General features: G+C 44.3%; 1 protein-coding gene across 1 annotated transcript; it reads left to right on the top strand.

The window, feature by feature from the left end:
- Window positions 1–744: 744 nt before the first annotated feature.
- Window positions 745–18,315, top strand: PILRA (paired immunoglobin like type 2 receptor alpha). Its single transcript, XM_033110027.1, has 7 exons — window positions 745–963; window positions 1,303–1,692; window positions 12,168–12,395; window positions 16,027–16,057; window positions 17,163–17,212; window positions 17,422–17,453; window positions 17,626–18,315. The coding sequence occupies exons 1-7, from the start codon at window positions 900–902 to the stop codon at window positions 17,746–17,748; spliced, it is 918 nt and encodes a 305-aa protein (XP_032965918.1). The 5' UTR covers window positions 745–899; the 3' UTR covers window positions 17,749–18,315.
- The last annotated feature ends 155 nt before the right edge of the window (window positions 18,316–18,470 follow it).

The raw sequence follows: 18,470 nt of genomic DNA on the forward strand, positions 1-18,470 counted from the left end.
ACTGGAGTTCGAGTCCCGCACCTGTCACTTGAGTCATGGACTTGGGGCAAAGCCTCCCTGAGCCTTGGTCTCACATCTGTAGAGTGGAGAGGACAGAAGTCTCTGCAGATCCCGTGGTGGAGGCATGGCCTCCAGGAGGCCCACTCTCCAGGGAGGTGGGAGTGTGAGCCCACCCTCACTTCTTAATCTCAGGGAGGGTGTGACACTGCCCCTGGGAACAGACCTGGCAGGCCTGGTCCACCCTGGGGACTGCAGGGGAGGGAGAGGGGCCAAGAGCAAGCTGGGTGCCCCTGGTGCTGGGGATGGCGCCCAAGGGCATCTGACCACAGCGGCTCCCTCCTCCTTCCCTCTGAGGGGCTGTAGCTGGGCAGAGACTCAGGGCGCCTTTCCTTTCCTGAAAGAGCCTGAGCTGGTCCTCCTGCTGCCCCTCCGCCTGGGATGAGAGAGAGAAACAGAGGCTGAGAGACACTCAGAGAAGAGGAGAAAGGGAGAGAGTGAGAGACAGAGAGAGATGGAGACTGACTACTAAGATGAGGAGGGCGCTGGCAGAGGCAGGGAGCCGAGGTGGGAGAGGAGAGGCCCCAACAAGCCAAGGTCAGGATCACGCCCTTCAGTGTGAAGATGGAGGCTGGAGACCAGCATCATGGCTCCCTTTGCACTGACCACAAGGGAGGCCCTTTTGCAATAGAAGAAAAGAAGAAGCCAGATTGATACAGGAAGTGCTGATCACTCTGGGGCAGCAAATTGGGGAAGGCTCCCACCCTTCCTCTGTCCTCTGAAGGAGCCTGATCATCTCTCTCCTGCTGCGCAGACTTCCCTGAGGTGGCCCCTCCGCGGGGCTTCCCTCTGGCCTTGAGGTCTGTGCTTGTCTTCTCATCTCCCTGGAGGAGAGCAAGGCGATGGGTCTGCCCCTGCTGCTGCCCCTGCTGCTGCTGCTGCTGCTGCTGGCGTCTCTACAGGCTGGTGAGTGGCCAGGACCGGCCTGGCTCTGCCCAGGGCCATGGGGGAGCCTGTGGGAGGGGCTTATGCTGGGTGTCTGGAGAAGGGGTCTGCTGGGGTGGCCGGCTAGGCCTCCCATCCCCAACAAGTAAAGGGCTGGTCCCACAATGCTGGGGCTTTCACCCTTCACCCTCCCCCTAACCCCTAGTGTGGAGAGAAGGACACCCTGCCAGAGGACCAGTCCTACCATCTGTCACACTTCTGCCCTTGGGTGAGGGTGCCAGCTGTTCAGGGGCTACCTCTTTGTCCTCCACCCATCACCACCCCCAATTTGAGGTTTCTCCCTCTCCCTCCCGCCTTAAGGTCGTTCAACAAAGTGCAATTCACAGTATCTTTATGAAGTCAACCAACCAAAGCAACTCTCAGCCCCTGAAGGTGGCTCCGTCCAGATCCCCTTCTCCTTCTGTCACCCCTGGGAGTTATCCAATGTTCTCAGCGTGACTATATCCTGGAAATGGAAACACTTCCATGGGGAGACCATCTACAACACGACTCCATCTTTCATCCATAAGGATTTCAAGAACCGGCTCTCTCTGAACTGGACAGAGGACGGGAGGAGCGGCTTCCTCCAGATCTCTAACCTGCGGAGGCAGGACAAGAGTGTGTACTTCTGCCGAGTCCACTTGACCGCCCGGAATCATAGCAAGAAAAACTGGCAGTGCGTCCCTGGGACCAACCTTGTCATCACTCCCGGTGAGTCCAGCTGCCCTGGCTGAGGCTTTCGAAGGCCACTGGTGCCCTCATCCCCTAGGCCTGGTCCAGGCGCCACTCTTGCTGACCCTTCTCTCAAACTCCTGTCCCTAGTCGCTACTCCTGCCCAGCTATTCCCATACCTGTGCCTCCCCACAGCCATGAGCTCAGCCTGGCACACACAGTATGTCCCAACAACGCTCTGAGGAGCCCCCGATTCCCTGGAAACACCCCATCACCCGTTTTCCCAATACCCCTGCTTCCTTGTCCCACTCTGCTCCCCAGAACACGGCCTCCAATGCTCCCCGCCCTGGTCCCATCTCTTTCTTCCCCTTCACCATCTCCCTCCTCCTGTCTCCATCCTCCTTACCCTCGTAGCCTCTCACTGACCCCTGGTCCCCACCTCTCCCACAAGAGGCCCTGTGTTGTCCCCTTCTCCTCTCTGATCCTGTTCCCCTGTCCTGGTCGTTAGAGGCCCCTCTGTAACAGCAATAACAGCAGCTCCCGCTTACTGTGCATCACGACCAGGCTGACACCTTGGTCTGCATCGCGCTAGTTACCCTGCACAACCCCACAATAACAGCGAGTACTGTTACAATGGGGAAGCTGAGGCTCACACCTGCCCAAAGTCACCACTCATGATACAGGCAAATTTTGAACCCAGTTTAACCCCAAAGCCTCCTCTCTTAGCCATGAGCCGATCAGCCTCACCTACTGACTTGATCATTTTGTTGTTTTTCCCCATTTTTAACCTAAGAATGGAGGGTTTTGCATTAATAGACCTTCCTAATTACTCATTGGGCATCAGAACTTGAACCTGGGATTATCTGTCTTCAGGGCAGTGGGGGACAGGCTCTCTCCCAGGAGCAGGCAATGATTGGGCGTGTTGTCTGTAGAAAATTTTGTAGAAAACTAACAATTAACTAAGTTGGTTTGCTTTTCATAATCACTTGCACTGGTAATTCTAAATTATTAACATGTCAGTGATGAATTACTGCTCCCGGCTGGGAAGGACACTCTTTGAGCCCCACCCTGCCCTCCCTGGGTAAACCACTGCCTCATCTTGATTACCAAACTGGTTTTAGAGCAATTAGAAAATGTGTCACAACTTGGATTAAGTGAGAAAGCCTTGAATTTATATTTCCTGCACCTCCTCCATATCTCTTCCTTAAATGGCCATTTAAGAGATTATGTCTCTTTTTAGAACCATCTTCATGTTTCCCTTATTCTTCCTTTTCTCATTTCTCTGTCACATTTATTAATAGTATGAGTTTTTCATCAATAAATTAACTTTTTAATTAACACAATTAATAGGAAATCCAGGCTCATTATCTAAAAAAAAATACAGGAAAGTAATAAAAAGAAATGTTTTTAATCCAAGTACCACCATGCAAAAATTAACATTAAAGGAATATTTGCAGCAAATATAGGTTTGTGATTGGCTCATTAATTTTTTTTACATACAGGTGTTTTCTTCTGTAGCCAAATCTAAGAGTATTAGCCTTTGTAATTCTTTTCTTTCATTTCTAAGCACAAAATGCTCTATCCCACCAGGAGTTGAAACTATTTTAATTTCTTCTAATTTTTGTAGGATTTCTTTTCACAATAAAACTCTTTAATGGAGTGAGAATTTATTTTGGTATACGGTGTGAGGTAAAGAATGAAATTGATCTTTACACCAAGAAACTAATCAATTGTCCCAATCCCATGTATCGATTTACTGAATATTTTTTCTCTTCTCCATTGATTCATATGCCTGGCTTTTAAGTTCTTTTGTAGAATAGTATCCATTTCTGGTGTCTCTATTCTGTTTCACTGGTTTTTGTTTGTTTATTTTTGACAGGGTCAAATATTTTTAATGTTCTTTACATAGTTCCTCTTAGAATGCTAACCCACATTTTTTTTTCCATTTTCCATGAGAAATAATTGGCATAGAGCACTGTACAAGTTTAAGGCATACAGCATGATGGTTTGACTTACAGATATTATGAAATGATTATCACAGTAGGTTCCACTAATATCCATCTGCTCATATAGATATAATAAACAGAAAAGAAGAAAAAAGGCAAAAAAAAATTCTTGTTGTGATGACAACTCTTAAGATTTGCTCTCTTAACAACTTTCCTATGTATCATAATCAGTGTTAGCTATAGTCATTATGTGTGTATTATATCCCTATTACTTATTTATCTTATAATTAGAAGTTTGTACCTTTTAAATATCTCTCTGATTTCCCCTCCCCCCACCCTCTGCTTCTGATAACCAGATGTCTGCTCTTTTTTCTTTGAGTTTGGTTTTCTGGGTTATTCTTTTAGATACAGTGTAAAAGTGAGATCATGCAGCATTTGTAGTTTTCTGTCTGACTTATTTCACTTAGCATAATGCCTTCCAGATCCATGCATGTAGTTGCAAATGGTAGGATTTCCTCATTTTATTATGGCTGAATAATATTCATATATATGTGTATACCACATACCACAACTTCTTTATCCATTTATCCATCATTAGACACTTAGTTTGCTTCCATGTCTCAGCTTTCGTAAATAATGCTTCTAAGAACATAGGGGTGCAGTTATCTTTTCAAGTTAATGTTTTCATTTCCATTGGGTATATTCCCAGGAGTGGAATTGATAGAACATAAGGTAGTTCCACTTTTAATTTTTGAGGACTTTCCATACTGGTTTCCATTCCATGGTGGCTACACCAATTTCCACTCCCACCAACAGTGCACAAGGGTTCCCTTTTCTCCACATCCACTCCAGCATTTGTTATTTCTTGTCTTTTTATGATAGCCATTTTAATAGGCATGAGGTGATATCTCATTGTGCATTGGTTTTTTTTTTACTTTTAAATCAGTCTTTAATTTTCAATTCAGATATATATATAAATATGTGTATATATATATATATATGTATATATATATTCAAGTGATAATTCCTATTGTCACATAGCCCATAATACAGCATTTGTGTTTATTGAGAGGAGATGCCATCATTATTAATGGAACGTGTCTCATTGTGGTTGTAATTTGCATTTCCCTAATGACTAGTCATGTCAAGCATCTTTTCAGTACCTGTTGCCCTTTTGTATATGTTCTTTGGAGAGATGTCCATTGAGGTCCTTTGCCCATTTTTTAATAGGGTTTTTTGGGTTTTGCTATTGAATTGTATGAGTTCTTTATATATTTTGGATATTAACACCTTATCAGATACGAGGTCAGACAATTAAGTTCCCGAACTTTCCACCATACGCTTACACGGTGGAAAGTTCACTAACTTAATTGTCTGATCTCATATGTGTCACTTGTATTTTCTTATATCAGTACCACTTGTTTTATTTATTGTAACCTTATCATATTTCAGTGGCTGATAAGATTATTTCCATCTCAAACACATCACTTCTTCCTCAGCAACTTTATTATTATTGCCTGCCTATTCTTTCACATAAGCGTTAGAGTAAGTAAGTTAGAGTAAGTTCTGAGAAAACACTCATGAGGATTTTTAAAATAAGAATTGCATTAAACCTATAAAGCAATGGAAAGACACTGAAATCAGTGTAACATACAATCTTCCCACCCAGGAACAGGTCCTATTTTATATTCCTCTGTAAACCTTGGTAGTGTCCTTCTAAAGCTCATCTATACGTCTCACAAAGTTTTACCGTCTATATTCTTGATTTTTATTGTTAATATGCAATATTATTTTTGAATGTTTACCTTTTATAATTTTCATTGTGAAAATAATGTATAAATCTGACTAAGATGGTGGTGGGTTGTATGCACATGTTTACCTCCACTGCCTCCCAAAATCAGCTAAAATGACAGCAAAGGGAATTTTTTTAAGACAAAAATCTACAAGGACAAAAAATGTGAGTAGGTAGACAAAAACAAAATATAGGAAGCTGGAAACAGATAGACTAATGTAACTGGCTTAGGAGACCATAGGAACTAAACTCTAAACCAGCAGTGGGGAAACCCAGAAGCAAAGCAGTCTGCCCTGTAAATCCCCTTAAAGATTCAGGAATGGCAACCCCAAATACCCCTGAAAGTGGGAGTAAAAGGGGGTCTGAAATCTAGAGGACTAGCTGAAAATCTATTTAGGGAGCAGGCAAACCTCCATATCCCTATCCCCCACCCCAGCAAAAGATTGGAGGTTTGTTTTCCAAAACGAATGAACCAGATAGACACTGGGGTGGCAGTGGTGGGGAGAACAGGGGCACAACTGGGGGCAAGGGTTCAGCCCTTAAAACTAAAGATTTGGTGAATTGATGAGACCTAAACACCCCCACCCTCTTAGATGCCTTCCCAGGACTCAGGCTGCTCTTCCCTCACCCCAAAAACAAAAGGTCAGGAGATTCTCTCCTGATCAGGAAATCTACCTGATGGGCCTGGGAAAGATCTAGAACTCTAATACATCACTCTACAACCCACTAGTTGACAAGCACTTTCTCCCATACCACACACACAGCTTCCAATCAGCGTGGCTTCCTGCACACTGGCATCCAAGGAGGCAAGGAAATTGGGGTCTCAGCCTTGCACCAAATCCTCCAGCACTGAGGATTATACCCTCTCTTCATCTGTACTTGGAATGCTCAAGGTTAGAGACGCCATTTTAAAATATGGTTAAACATTTAAGGGAAGCTTCTCCCATGAAACGTGGAGACCAAAACAAATGGGGGTGGTGAGGATGGGAGGAGTGGTAAAGAAGAACCTGAAAGAAACCAAAACAATGGAGGGAGAATAATACTGTCAAATAACTCTCATTCTCAGAAGGTCACCCATGCATGTGACAAGAAAGGGTGCTTTATGAAGGAGCTTTCCATATAATAACGGAGCTCTCGGAAATTAGAGATATAATAGTAAAGATGGAAAACTCAATAACAGGCTTGAAAGACAAAATTTACGGAAATTTCTTAGAGGGTAAAACAAAAAGGTCAAAGATTTGGAAAGTGTAGTGAGTTGAATAGAGGCCTCCCAAAAAGATATGCCCATATCCTAATCCCCAGAACCTATGAATATTCCCTTATATAGTAACAGATGCAATTCATTTAATATAATATAGAAACTATAAGGAAAGATAAGAAAAAATGGGATTAGTCCAAGAGGTTCAATCTCTGAATAATGCAAGTTGCAGAAACAGAGAAGAGAGAATCCATGGGGAAGAAAATATCAACACAATTACTCTAGAAATTATCCAGAACACAAGAGCCCAGCAAATGGGTAAAAATAAAAAGACCTGCCTCAGGGCACTGCAACATGAAATTTCAAAATATCAGGGATAAAAAGAAGATCCAACAAATTCCCAAGGAGGAAAGAAACAGGTCACATGTGGAGATCTGGGAATCAGAATGGCTTCAGATGTCTCAATAGCAACACAAGAAGCTGGAACATAGTGGTTGAATGCCTTGAAATTCCAAGGGAAAATTATTTCATTCATTCATTTAACAAATATTGATTGAGTGCCTACTACGTGTCGTTGCTAATCTGGGCACTGGGGAAACAGCAGTTTAAAAAATTGCCATCAACGATGGATCTTACATTTGAGTGTAGGAAGACAACCCCCAAAAGAGCAAACAAATTAATTCTGTCTGCGTGTTAGGTGGTGGTGAAAAGAGAAAAGGAGGAAAATAAAACAGAATCGGTGGGATACAGGTAGCTAGGGGTGCCACATTATTCAGACCGAACAGGGAAGGCCTGGGGACACTAGTCAGAGTCCCGGCAGGAAGCAGCCACTTAAACAGGGTAACTGAGGAGAGTTTTGAGTGGGGCACCAGGTAGGGAAACCAGTCTGGGATGATGAGACACCTGGGACCGGCCATGAGGAACAGCAGAGGGAGTGGGTACGGGGCCCCCATGGGGAACTGTGGCCTCTGGGGAGATAGAGTCAACATGACCACAATGGTTAGTTTTATGTGTTAACTTGGCTGGGCTGAGGGATGCCAGATGGCTGTTGAGACATTATTTCTAAGTGTGTCTGTGAAGGTGTTTCCAGAAGAGATTAGAGGTGGGCATCACCCAATCCCTTGTGGGCCCGACTAGAACAAAAAGCGCAGGAAGGAGAAATTTGCTCTCCATGTAAGCTGGAACCTCCGTCCATCTTCTCTTGCCTTCAGACGTCAGAGCTCCCGGTTCTAGGGCCTTCAGGATGAACTAGAACTACATCCCTGGCTCTCCGAGGCCCTCTTCTTTCAGAAGGCAGATTGTGGAGCCTCTCAGAATCTCGTGAGCCAACCCCGTATGATAAAACGCTTATATCCTATTGGTTCTGTTTCTTTGGAGAACCCTGACTCATACAATACCCATCAGGGAGAGAGCAAAGGACTATGCCCTGACCTACCCTCTCTGTCTCCTGCTGGTGACCCCCACTAGTCACTGAATGGGAACCAGGGTGCGAGAGAGCCCATGGATGGAGTCTACCAAGACCAGCCTCCAAAGGCACAAAGCTGGTAGAGAAGCCAGCAGAAAAATCCAGATCTGGAGGAAGTGAGGGAGAGGGTCTAGAGACAAATGTTGCAGTCAAAAGGAAACAGCAAGGGCAAAGGCCGTGAGCTAGGAAAGTGTGGCTGAAGCAGAGGAAGAGGCTGAGGTGGCAGGAGGTGAGGTCAGAACTGGCTGTGGGGCACGTCTGGTGTGGCTTTGAAAGCCAAGGAAAGAACTTTGACTCGGCGATGGCAGCCAGTGAGGGTTTCCTGCAGAGGAATGCAGTGACTTGATTTACACTGTAAAAGTGTTCCTCTGGCTGTTGTATGGAAAACAAGACTATACAGATTAGCAAGGTCAAAAGCAAGAGCACCAGTGAGAGGCGATGTGGCTTGATTAGGGTGGGGGATGGTGGCCTGAGAAGCGGCCAGACGCTGGTTACAGACTGAAAACAGAGCAGGCTGCATCTGCAGATGACTGAATGTGGGGGGTGAGAAAGAGAGAAGACCCACGGCTGACTGTAAGGCGTGTGACCTGACTCGTGAAGGAGGGAATTGCCATTTCCTGAAGAGGGGAAATGGGAGGGTGGGGCAGGTTTGGGAGGAAATCAAAATTCTGTTTGCACATCTTAAATTTGAGATCTTGCTAAACAAACAAACGGAGGCATGATAGGCCGCAGGACAGATGAGTCTGGAGTGCAGGGGCGAGTTGGCTGGATGTGTACATTTGGGGGTAATCAGCATTCCACTGGTAGTTAATGCCATGGGGCTGTGTGAGACTATCTGGGAGGTGAGTGGAGACAGAGAGGAGGTGCTAGGACTGACCCGTGAGTGGCTCAGGTTGGAAAAACAGGGAGGAACCAACGAAAAAGACTGAAGAGGAGCTGCTAGGAGGCAGGAGAAGAACCAAGAGAGAATGGTGTCCCAGAAGCCGAGGGAAGAACCCATTTCATGAAAGAGAATGCTGAGAAGTTGAGTAAGACAGAGAAAATGAGGGTGTAAGAGATCTAACGCCTCCCTTTCAATACTAGGAAGAGAATACATGCTACCTAACAACACACTCAAGCAACAGCAGTAAATGCACGTGACTCAGAAATATGAGGTTAATGCCAAAAGAAATAGCTAAAGGTGCTGAAAATAGCTGTCTTTGGCGGAGTGGGAAGGCAGTGAGGAGGCTTATTCAGCGAGTCGCTATTTTTATAAGCTGTCTAGAATTTGTGGACTGTTAAAATTAGGTGACTATACAACTTGGATAAAAACAAATGTTACATTTTAAAATTAATAAAGGTACTATTAATACTTGCACATAATAAAAAATGGTCAAACAACACAGAAGGGAGTCAAATGGAAAGCACACTCCTCCCTCTCCACTTTATCTCCCCAGCCACTACTTCTTTCTGAGGAAATGTTCTTTCTGACAGATATCGATGTAGACATAGATATAGATACACATACAAATACAAAACACAGATATATACATGGTGTGATAAATAAAAATACGGTGAATGTTTACATTTAAAAAATTTATTACAGTAAAAGACACATTGCCATTAACCCCCCCCCCCCAAAATACTCCCCCTCACTTCGAACACACTTACTCCATCATTCTTGGCACTTTCTGAAGCAGTTCTGGAAGTCCTCTTTCGTGAGTGTCTTTAGTTGCACTGTCATGGCTGCCTCCATGTCCTGAATCTATTTGAAACGTTTACCTTTCATGGTCATTTTGACTTTGGGGAAGAGCCAGAAGTCACAAGGTGTCAGATCCGGTGAATAAGGTGGAGGAAGACACACCGTCATGTTTTTATTTGACAGAAATTGTAGTACCAGAAGCGATGTGTGACACGAAGCGTTGTCATGATGAAGAATGAAGTAAAGACACTCACGAAAGAGGACTTCCAGAACTGCTTCAGAAAGTGGCAAGAACAATGGCATAAGTGTGCTCGAAGCGAGGGGGAGTATTTTGAGGGGGATTAATGGCAATGTATCTTTTTCTGTAATACTTTTTTTTCACTTAAACAGTCACCGCATCTTTTGATCACATCTTGTATAACACCAATAGAATTAAACTGTATGGTATTCTGCTCTATAACTTGCGGTTTTTAGTTAATATACTTGAAGTATCTTTCCATTTAGCACATATACATCTGTGCCTTTTTTAAAAAAATGGCTGCATGGTGTCCCATTGTAGTCACGTATCATAACTTACTTAATTAGTTTTCTGTTTAAAGACAGGTTGTTGCCACATCGCAATAACGCTGCAAAAAACCCTCTTTAACACAGGCCTTTCCATCCTTACACCAGGATTTCCATAGAACAGATTCCTAGCACTGAAATCACTGGGTCGAAGGGCATGCATGGGTATTTTACACTTTGATAGATATTCTCAAATGCATTCCCACAAGTTGTGCCAATTTATACTCCTGTTGTGCCAATACTGGGTATTATTCTCCACTCAGATCAGTTAAAAAAAAATAGCCTTTTGTTTTAATCTTCATTTTTAAAAAATTATGAATGAATATTAGCATCAGGTTTGTCGTTTTATGTAATGAATTAGCACTGCATAGTTTTCCATATTTTTCAATGTTCTGGAATCTTCTGTCTGGGAATTATCTGTTCCTTACATTTTTACAAGAGTTTACCCATAAAATCACCTGAGCATAGAATCTTTATGAAAAATTGTTCCTTAATAGTGTTTTGCTTCTTTGTCTACCTGTCAGTTAAACTTTATTACTTACTAAATCCATTTTTTAAAATTTTTGTTTCAGAAAATCATCCATTTCACAGAGTTTTTAAAATGTATCAACCTATAATTGAGCATACACTCACAATTTAAACAGACTCTTTTGTTGTTCCAAGAGTCTTGTCTGTTTTCTTCTTTTTTTCCCTAAATAACCACTTCCTGTATTAATTCCATGTGCTGTTCTGCTTCCTAATAAATTTATTTCTACATAAGTTTTCATTACTTTCAAACTGTGAGTTTCCTTAGGGCTGTTACTTTTTCTTTAAAAATTGACTATTTTATTAATTTTAAAAATTTCTTCCCATTTTAAATAATGAAAGCACTTAATACTATGCTTTTAGCTTAGACTGCAGCTTTAATGATATTCCAGGAGGATTTTTGAAATATGTGTTGCTCTGGTTTTTATTTTCTAAGTAGCATGTTATTATAGATATAGATATATAGATACATATTTCTTTGACTAAAAATTTAAAATTATCTCAATTAACAGATGGTATTTATGGTTTTATTATTAATTTCTAACCAGTGTGGACAGAGAATTTGGTCAATACTAATCTGAAGATTTTATTGGAGTAGATATAGATATATTTTCTGCAGCTTCATATTATGTCAGTTTTATTTTTTAGTGGTGCATTAAACATCTACAAAGGTACAATCTGTAAGAACTAAAGTTCAATATATATTAATTTAATGTTAAAAACATATTTCCAATATATATTAGGTTCTTTACAGATGTTTTCTCACTTATTAAAACAATCCTGGAAAAGGACAAATACTCTTTGATTCCAGTTACATGAGGTATCTAGAGTGGTCAAATTCATAGAGACAGAAAAAAGAATGGTGGGTGCTTGGTGCTGGGGTGGGGAGAATGGGGAGCTGTCGTTTAATGGAGACAGAGTTTCAGTTTGGGAAGATGAAAAAGTTCTGGAGATGAAGGCTGGTGAAAGTTGTACAACAATGTGAATGTACTTAATGCCATTGAACTGTACACTTAAATACGTGTAAAGTGGTGAATTTTGCTATGGGCCTTTTACCACAATAAAATTCTTTAACTCTGTGTTATAGTTATCCGTATTTGTAAGTGATGAAATGAGGTTCTGAGGTCAGACCACGGATCAGTGGTAAAGTCAGGATTTAAACTGAGTGATGTGGATTCTGAGCCTTCAGCATTTCACATTGTTACTCCCGTCCCTGTGTGAGAGCTTCAAGGGTTGCTCCCCACCCCCAATATTCCCCAAACTAGGGAACAAGGTGTGACAGTTTCACCCAGATACCTCCAGTCCTCCAGGGGAGAATTTGTTTATTTCTCATGTCTTCTCAGCCACCAAGAAAACCACCAAAGGCCCCCCCAGCACCACCACCACCGCCACCACCACCACCGCCACCACCACCACCGCCGCCACCACAGAGGGCCTCTGTATCACAGACGGCATAAAGAGCTCTGGACCCCTGTCTCTGGGAGCTATAGTCGGGGTGGCACTGGCTGGTGCTGTGTTCATAATCGCTATTTTGGGAGTGTTGGTCTACCTCAGGTGTAAGAGAAACAAAGGTAAGTGGTCCTGCCCTCTCCCCAAGCTTCCCAACTGGGTGTTTCTGAGAACCACCTGCTCAGAATGGCCACTGGTGCCCGTTAAAAATGCAAATCCCTGCGGGGTGAGGTCTGGATGTAGGACTCTGCAGTGAGAACAGTCTCCTCAGTGGGTCTCTGAGTGAGCAAGTTTGAGAACCACTGCTCCAGAGCAACCCCTCTCCACTTAATCTGATCATTTTCAAGTTCTGTCTCTTGACTTCATCATTTCTCATCAGTGCTCACCTTTCGGTTCATGGGGAGGGGAAATGTCTGCCTTGAGAAAAGTAAGATGAGAGCAGAAGGGACAGGAAGTTGGCTCAGTTCAGCAAGCATTGGTAGGGTGCCCATTTTCCAGAGCCTGGCTTGTGATTGGAGATATAAAAAAGCAGAGGTCTTGCTTTCAAGGAACTCAGTGGGGGAGGGGGATGCCTCAAGGGCTAATTGCCTCATTTGGAAAGAGCTATAGTAGGTTGGGAGGAAGAAGGAGAATCAAGGAGGACTACCCAGAGGAAGTGACACCTGCAAAAAGTCTCAAAGAAGAAAAAAGAATTAGCCAGGGAAGTGGTGAGGGTGGTGTAGAGTTCACTGTTCTTCCAAGCAGAGGAAACCATTTTGGGAGCTGTAAGCAGCTCAGTGCTTTGGAGGAGGCAGGAATAGAGGACACTGTAAATCACACACAAGAGCCTTGGATCCCAGAAGCAACGTGAAGCAGCCAAGGGACAACCTCACTTTGCCTTGCAGATGCAACAGTCTGTGGTGGAGGGGATGCAGGTGGGCCAGGCTTGAGCCGGTCTAATGCAACGCCAGTGTGGGTGCAAGGAGAGAGCCAGATTCTGGAAAAGATTAAGAGGGGACAGTAAGACTTGGGGATTGGATTGATGTAGGGGTGAGAGAGCAGGAGGAAGTCCCACGTTTACAACTTGGGTGAAGGAGGGTGCGATGAAACCACCAAGTGAATCAGAGAACATAGGAGGTCAGAGACCATGTTTGGGGGAGAACAATGCTTCCTCTAATTTGGGATAGGTTATATTTCAGATATCTTTCTGGCATATGAGTAGAGATGTCCATCAGAAATTTGGATGTATGCATTTACAGCTCAAAGAAAGGACACGGCTAGAGGCATTAATTGTTTATACCTCAACACCCTCCAAAATTGATTTGAAATTAAAGAAAATGTTCAATGAGAGGAAATTTGCTCTATTAGATATTAAAGCACAGCATAAACTCTGATGAGCATAAAATCTGACTTCCTGCAGTCAGTCCTGGATGGGTCAACTCTGGCACAATGGTACTATTACTCTGTGCCTCAACTTATTCATCAGTAAAATGGGGATAATAATAGTAATTACTTAGGGGTTATCATGACAATTAAACACAATGCATTTAGAATAGATCCTGGCAAATATGCGTATGAGTATTATCATTTATAGCTATTAAGCTACAAGAAGTTAAAATTATACAATACTAGCATATAATAAATAAACAGGTAACAGATAAAGCAGTGGAAGAAAAGAAAAAAAAACAAATGCAGGCAGAATAAAAATAGACCCAAATATATGCGAGAATTTTGTAGGTTAAAAGTAATATTTTTAACCAATGGGGAAAGATGAGTAATTCAATACATAGTGGTGGAACCATGGAGTGGAGATGACTTCCCTAAGTATGATATAAAACCCAAAAGCAATGAAAAAACATATTGATAAATTTAACTACATAAAAATTGTGGGTTTTTTAAATTCTGCCAAAAAACAAAACAAAAACAAAAAAAAACCCACCACAATGATTGTCTCCTGAGAGTAAGGATAAGGATCAGAGATAAAGAGAAAAATGTGACATCATCACTGAAGAAATGGAAGATGGTATTTAAGAATTCAACTCAGATGAGAAGCCATAAATCAGTAAAAGCATCATCGCACGTGATTGTGTTTTTCCCCAGCAGTATTTAGCTATGCAGTTTAGAAATGTTTAAGACTTGTTGCTGCGTTTCCCCAAAAATAAGACCGGGTCTTAGATTAAGTTTTGCTCCAAAAGACGCATTGGGGCTTATTTTCAGGGGATGTATTAAAAAATTATGTTACGGCTTACTTTCTGGTTAGGTCTTATTTTCGGGGAAACACAGTGGTTAGGATTTGCGTTCATCTTCTGGCACCAGAGACCACAAGTAACAGTGGTTTAAATAAGACAGAGATATTTTCCCTTCGTATAAAAGGATCTGGAGGCAAACAGCAGAGGCCACTGTCTTAGGCATGCAGGCTCCTACCTCTCTGCTCACTGTCCTGGATCCTGGCTCCTATCCTGGATTGCCTCGTGGTCCAAGATGGCTGCTAAGATTCTGCCCATTATTTCTGAAACCAAGCAAGAAACAGGAGGAAGGAGGAAAGGACAAAAAGACTAAGCCCCAGTTGTCTGTCTTCCTTCTAAGGAGCCTTTCTGAAAGTCCCACCCATGCATCCCCTTATATCTTATTGGCCAGAATTAGTCATATGTCCCACATCTATCTGTAGGACAGCACTTGCCACTCCAAATAAAATCAAGGTTATGTAACTGAGTAAGAAGTGAGTGGATATTAGGAAAGCAAATAGAACTGCCTTCCATGGGAGACATGCAGGATTGGAATTTGTCAACTCAGTGCGGCAGAAGGACAAGGGAACACAGGAGATCAAGGAACTGGTGAGAGGGCGGAGGGCTCAGCAGGGAGCTTGAATAACCTCAAAGAAAGTGGATGATCAAGGAACAAGAGTTCAGGGCGATCAAAGCACAGGTGTAGGGGGATGATGACATGAGAGAACTGGAAGGAAAGAAAGCTGTAGCATAAAAATGATACTAGCATTTAATATTTCAGAGGTCTCAGCAGTCCCAGTGATTACAAATATAAAGTCCAGGGTATAACTCAGGGGAGTGGAGGTCTCTGGAGCTGGGATACAGGCAAGTCCAGTGCATTAGAGGTTTGTCCCATGGATGATGAGTCCTCCCAGGAAGGTGAAGGGTGATGGAGAGGATGTGTGTGAACTGGAGCCAAATCCTTGGGAAATGCTGCAGGGACACTTGAGGTTGTAGAGGGGGGAGGGCCTGGGAGGAACAGCAGAGGTTTCAGCGGAAGACATGGAGGAGAATGGGCTGCAGGGCAAACACAGATTGCAGCCATGAGATTTATGAGGTGGGAGAGAGAAACAGCCGCCACTCAGAAGGAAAGCACAAGAAGCTGGTTTGTCAGGGCAGGAGGGAGCAGTGGTGCCTGTGACACGATGGGGGAGGGAGGGGAGAGTGGGCCAGGGCTCAGCAGTGGAAGGAACAGGTTGTGGAATCATGGAAGGGTTCGAGGAAGGGAGAAGAATGCACAGGGAAAGGTGGGGGAGAGAGGGCAGGATAAAGGGACATGGTGCAGAGAAGAGCTGCTCCCCACATTTGGTGTTGAGGACAATAGCAGGACAGGTGTGGGGGGCCTCGGTGCCAGCTGGGTGCCCGCTCTGAGCCTCAGGCTCTTCCCAGCAGAGCCGCTTTGCTGCCCAGATCTCTCCAAGGATGGTCTCAGAGTAGGACGAGCATAGAAGGCAGGGAGGAGAGATGCCATCATGGATGGCACACTGACACTCTGTTGGTCCCTCTACAGGTCTGTGGACTAATGCCAGAGCCCCAGCCAGGTGAGTGCTTGTCCTCCAAGGAGTGGGGTGGGGGGAGGTGTGGTTTCGGAAACAGGAAGTGTCTTTATGAGAAGAGAACTGGGGAGACTTTCTCAGCTGTTCTCATCTTCCACTTTCTTATCCACATCCTCATATGCCCCTAATAGGCCAGGCTCTTCACTTCCTGCGGCTCCAGCTCTAAAAAAAGAAAAACCTGAGAACAGTGGACCTAAGTTTTGGGCACTTTCTCTGATTCTTTCCCAGAATGTCTCCCCTTGGTCTTTCTCCGTTATCCACTTCCCTCCTCCTTTTGTCGCCATTTCTAAAGCTTCCCTTCTGTACATCGTGATGTTCCCACCTTGAACATTACCCTTCCTGAACACATCTGCCTCTGCCACATTTTCTCTTCTTTCTTGCTCATCAGGCAATCTCCCTTTTCCCCTGGTCACGTGCCCCAATGGGCCACAAGAACCCTCTGCCTCCAGCTCCTTTACCATCTGCCTTTTCTCAGGAGCACCTTCTCTGCTCAGCTGCCAGCCTGCTCTCCTCTCCTCTGCACTCGGACTCCCCTTCCTTTCCTGACCACTGGTCCTCCTAACCCTCCCACAGTTTTCCTTTTCTCCATCCTTCTCCCCATCTCTACACTCTCCCTTCCCACAGGCCATCCCTCATTTCTCTCCCTCCCTGACTTTTGTCAGCTGCCTTTCTGGAATCCCCTCCCAGGATGGTGTCTCCTCCTGGGGACCAAGACCTGAGCACCCACCCAGAGGACCTGAGATTATCTTCACTGGTTTTCCTTCTCCAGTTTTAACTGAGCCAGTGTCAACAGAGAGGACAGGAGCTCACCTTTTCAATTTCTCCTCCTTATGCCCCTTTCAACAAAAGCTGCTTCTCTAGAACAATCCACTTTGAGCTGGGACTCAGGGACCTCTCCTGGGCTACACCCAAATTGCCTCTCAATCCTCTTCCAGGCAGCCTCCTGCTGAATGTCTTAAATCTTTGCACATAACTTCTGAGTATGTCCAAGCAGGTGGCAGAGCCTCCCAGAAGAGAACGAGCCCAATGCCTGTTTTAACTCTTTTCTGCCCAGCATTGGACACATTTTCCACCCTTTGTTTCCGTGCAGGGGATCCTTCCAAAATACCGAGGAGAATTATGAGAACACTAGGAACAAAGGTCAGTCCCACCGTCACTCCCCTCCTTTACCTGGGCCCTTCCTTCTTCCCACACACGTGCCCCTCCGCAGTTTCCTCCTTCTCATGCCTCACCCACCCCTCCCTTGTGCCCTGGTCCTGACCTAATAGATGATCTCACTACTGAGTCCCGGCCCATTTCTCTATCCTGACTGCCATACCACCTGACCCCAGCACGTCTTTTCTTCCTAGGACAACACAGAGAGCCCGAGCTGGACCCCAAGGTAAGCATTCAGACTAGGGCCTGAAAGAATTAAAGGGAAGCTTGGAGCAGGTGGGGTGGAAGAAATAGAGCGACTGTGGGATCGGCAGGGCACCCAGGTATGGGATCGCTGCTATAACGTGGGTAAAGCTCCCCCCCCACTGTCTAACCCCCTTTTTTCTGTTCTCACCCAGGATGACAACATCTTCTATGCCTCCCTTGCCCTGTCCAGCTTGACCTCACGGTCAGCACCTCCCTGCCAGCCTCCCCAACAGAATCCCCAGGACGAGACTCTATATTCTACCCTAAAGACCTAACAAGTGGGCCTGGATGGTGAGCTGTAAGCTGCACAGAGGGGTCACCGCTTCCCATAATGACCCTGGCCGGACGCAGGCAACTCAGAAGCCACAGAGCCAACTCAGGGGTCGAAAGCCACCAAGGACCTGAGAGAAACAGCCATCTGCTCCAATTCCCTCTACAACCTCTGCTCTTGCCCACAAAATAAAACTACCAGATTTGCCTGAATCCATCTAACGAGAAAACTGGTATCACCTTCAACATCTGTCCTTCTCACCAAAATGAACTATAAGATCCCTCCTCTAATACCCCTGTCCAGTGACTGCCTCGGGCCTGGAAACACTAAGTCCCCAGACACTGGTAGGCAGCCCAGAACCCAAGGTCTGCCCCCCAATCTAACCATTCTATTCCCCTTACAATAATAATTGGCATGTATTGTGTTAAGCCTTTGTGTGTATTACCTCATTTAAACATCATGAACATCCCTGAACGGTACAGGAAGTACTCCTCTGAGGCATGAAACAAGGAGCCAGAATGGTTACAGTGTTTTTCCCAAGGCCACACAGCTACTGTGTTTCCCAGAAAATAAGACCTAGCTGGACAATCATCTCTAATGTGTCTTATGGAGCAAAAATTAATATAAGACTTGGTATTATATTATATTATTATATATTATATTATATTATATTATATTATATTATATTATATTATATTATATTATATAAAACCCGGTCTTACATTA

The sequence above is a fragment of the Rhinolophus ferrumequinum genome, chromosome 7, assembly GCF_004115265.2.
Source record: "Rhinolophus ferrumequinum isolate MPI-CBG mRhiFer1 chromosome 7, mRhiFer1_v1.p, whole genome shotgun sequence".
Taxonomy (NCBI): domain Eukaryota; kingdom Metazoa; phylum Chordata; class Mammalia; order Chiroptera; family Rhinolophidae; genus Rhinolophus; species Rhinolophus ferrumequinum.

What these genes read in the sequence shown, in the direction of transcription:
- PILRA (XM_033110027.1), top strand. Translation starts at nt 900, where the DNA reads ATGGGTCTGCCCCTGCTGCTGCCCCTGCTGCTGCTGCTGCTGCTGCTG. An exon ending in GCTGGCGTCTCTACAGGCTG is followed by an intron (nt 964 to 1,302) that starts GTGAGTGGCCAG and finishes TCCCGCCTTAAG; the next exon opens with GTCGTTCAACAAAGTGCAAT. An exon ending in TGAGAACACTAGGAACAAAG is followed by an intron (nt 17,213 to 17,421) that starts GTCAGTCCCACC and finishes TTTTCTTCCTAG; the next exon opens with GACAACACAGAGAGCCCGAG.